Here is a 2,500-nt window from a genome sequence, read left to right on the forward strand (position 1 = left end):
ATAACAATAACAATAACAATAAAAAATACTAATAATAATAACAATAACAATACTAATACTAATACTAATAATGATAATAATAATAATAATAATAATAATAATAATAATAATAATAATAATAATAATAATAATTATAATATTAATACTAGTAGTAATAATAGTAATAGTAATAGTAATAGTAGTAGCAGTAGCAGTAGTAGCAGCAGAAGTAGTAGTAATCATCATCATCATCATCATCATTATTATAATTATCATTATCAATGTCATCATCATCATAAAAAAAATAACACTAATAAGGATAATGATTATATCAACAACAATAACATTGTTGGCAATCATGACATGACACATAACTATTTAACAGACAACATAATTACCATATCAGAGTAATACTCACCTGCTAAATAATTTCGATTTTCAGCAGCTTCCTCAATACCTTTCCCTCCTTGATGGAAAATCTGAATGAAAATTTTCATTGAGCATATGAGGATGGGCGAGAGAGTTTTCACTCCTTCTAAACAGCGCATCAGGATTTCACGATGGACTTGGTGTGTCAACTCTTGCTGACGTCCATCAACATCACGTGACACCTAATAATGAATAAATCACTTTATGAAGTCAATATTTGCAAAACTTATCTAAGAAACTGCTCCTACTAACATTTATTCCCATCTTGCAACACCTGATGCTGAACAAAATCAATTTAAGTATTCATTATTTGCATTACTGATTCATGAAACTACTCTCAAATATAATACAAGTTATAGACAAAAATTACAGCTTTTACCACTGTAGTACATTTCTTTCCTAACCCTGATTTAGAACAGCAAGTCTGGAATATTTCATTTTCTAGAATCTTAAAATACGCTAGCACATCTGTAAATACAGTCTGTACTCTGAGAATCAGTCCAAGAAAGGTTATAAATGATTCTTTCCCATCAGAACCTGACCTTTTGTTCTTGTGTTTAAACTAGGTGCTCAAATAGTAAGTTTAACCATTGTCTAATGTCTCCATTCACTCCTCAAGTCCAATCTTTTCAAGGTCTAAAAGGACTTGTCACTATAATTTCTTTCTCAACCACACAAATTTTATAATTTTCATCACTTAATCCAGGTAATCCATTATAAGAAACCAATATTGCCTTGCTCAGGTTATTCATGATTTAAACGAACACTTTCATAATAAACATTAAGCAATTAGTACACTTACTGATCAAATACTTACTCTTGTCAGGCAAGGAGATAAGTCTTTAACAAACTGTACTAAATCTTCCATAGTTTCAATAACTTCAGCTACAGCAAGATAGTCAAGAACCTTCTTGCATTCTCGTATAATTTTGCGAACTTCTGACTCGTCAAAACACAGCAGCAATGCAGATGTACCTTGCAAAATACCTCTTGCACCTTCAATTAGTTTCTTTCTGGAAAAATATTCATTATACTATCAATCCTTGTTTTCAATATTGATTCTGGTATTATCATTTTTGACATTATAGTTTTTGTAATGTTATTCATTTACTCTCCAAAATATAAGATATATGAAAATATTTCCAAAAATCAAGGAAAAGGGTAAACAAGTGAGAAGGGAGTACCAGTAATTGGCTTACTGATGACTAAGTACTTTTGGAGTTGTCTATTTGTAAAGACAATTTATAAATTAAACTCAGAGTAGGCATGGCAAGTCTGTACATGCAATACCCAGCAGCATTGGATTTTTGTACTTATTTTTGGGCCACTTCTAGAAATATGAAACTTATCAATCATTCACCCTTTTATTTTAATAATATGCATCTATATATATAAACTCATTGCTACCGGGAAGGCCACATACAGTTCCCCACAGTTCCAACTGGTACATCCCTATAGTATGAGGACTATTTTTTTCTGGTAATACAAGCATAGTATTCAGTATTCTGTGAATGGAATGCTCTAGTTTGTAATGAAGCTTGTGATCGGTTTGTGAAATTTCACAAACATATTTCCCCTGTTTACCCTCTTCCTTGATTTTTGGATTTACTTATTAATTCACTTGTTTACTAATACTAATGTTCATAGCATTATTAAAACCATAATATCTCTAATAATAAAACAGTATCATTATCAATAAAATTAGAAAATGTCATTCTTCCTTAAAACTCAAGGAAAAATGAGGACATGTAAGTCTAATTATTGACCTATTTGTGGCTGAGTACTCATGGAGCCACATATGTGTAAACAGAATTCACAAAGCAAAATTAAAGCAGACATTACATATTCCCTGTAACAATGGGTTACGTTAATTAACGACAATTAACATCAAAGTTTTAAGACAAAATATATTATGTTATCTGATATCAAAGATTTAAAAAGTGGGATCCTAATACCTTGCTGGTTGTGAATATGGGTCTGCTTTCAGCAGTGATGAGGCTTCCTCTAATAATTTGGCTGCACTTTCAACTCGGTTCAGGGCTGCTGGCATATCCTGTTTCAAAATGGGGTCATCACTGCTATTTATGGTCTC

General features: G+C 31.2%; 1 protein-coding gene across 1 annotated transcript in view; it reads right to left on the reverse strand.

Moving 5' to 3' along the window:
* Vinc (vinculin) overlaps window positions 1-2,500 on the reverse strand; it is a 40,184-nt gene that overhangs the window by 36,744 nt on the left and 940 nt on the right. The window contains exons 4-6 of the mRNA XM_070118697.1: window positions 2,364-2,500; window positions 1,226-1,421; window positions 398-590 (exon numbers count right to left, since the gene is read on the reverse strand). The exon at window positions 2,364-2,500 is cut by the window's right edge and continues 39 nt beyond it. Coding sequence (XP_069974798.1) covers window positions 398-590; window positions 1,226-1,421; window positions 2,364-2,500 — 526 coding nt within the window. The remainder of the gene's footprint in view (window positions 1-397; window positions 591-1,225; window positions 1,422-2,363) is intronic.

This window comes from Penaeus vannamei, chromosome 42 (assembly GCF_042767895.1).
Source record: "Penaeus vannamei isolate JL-2024 chromosome 42, ASM4276789v1, whole genome shotgun sequence".
NCBI lineage: Eukaryota > Metazoa > Arthropoda > Malacostraca > Decapoda > Penaeidae > Penaeus > Penaeus vannamei.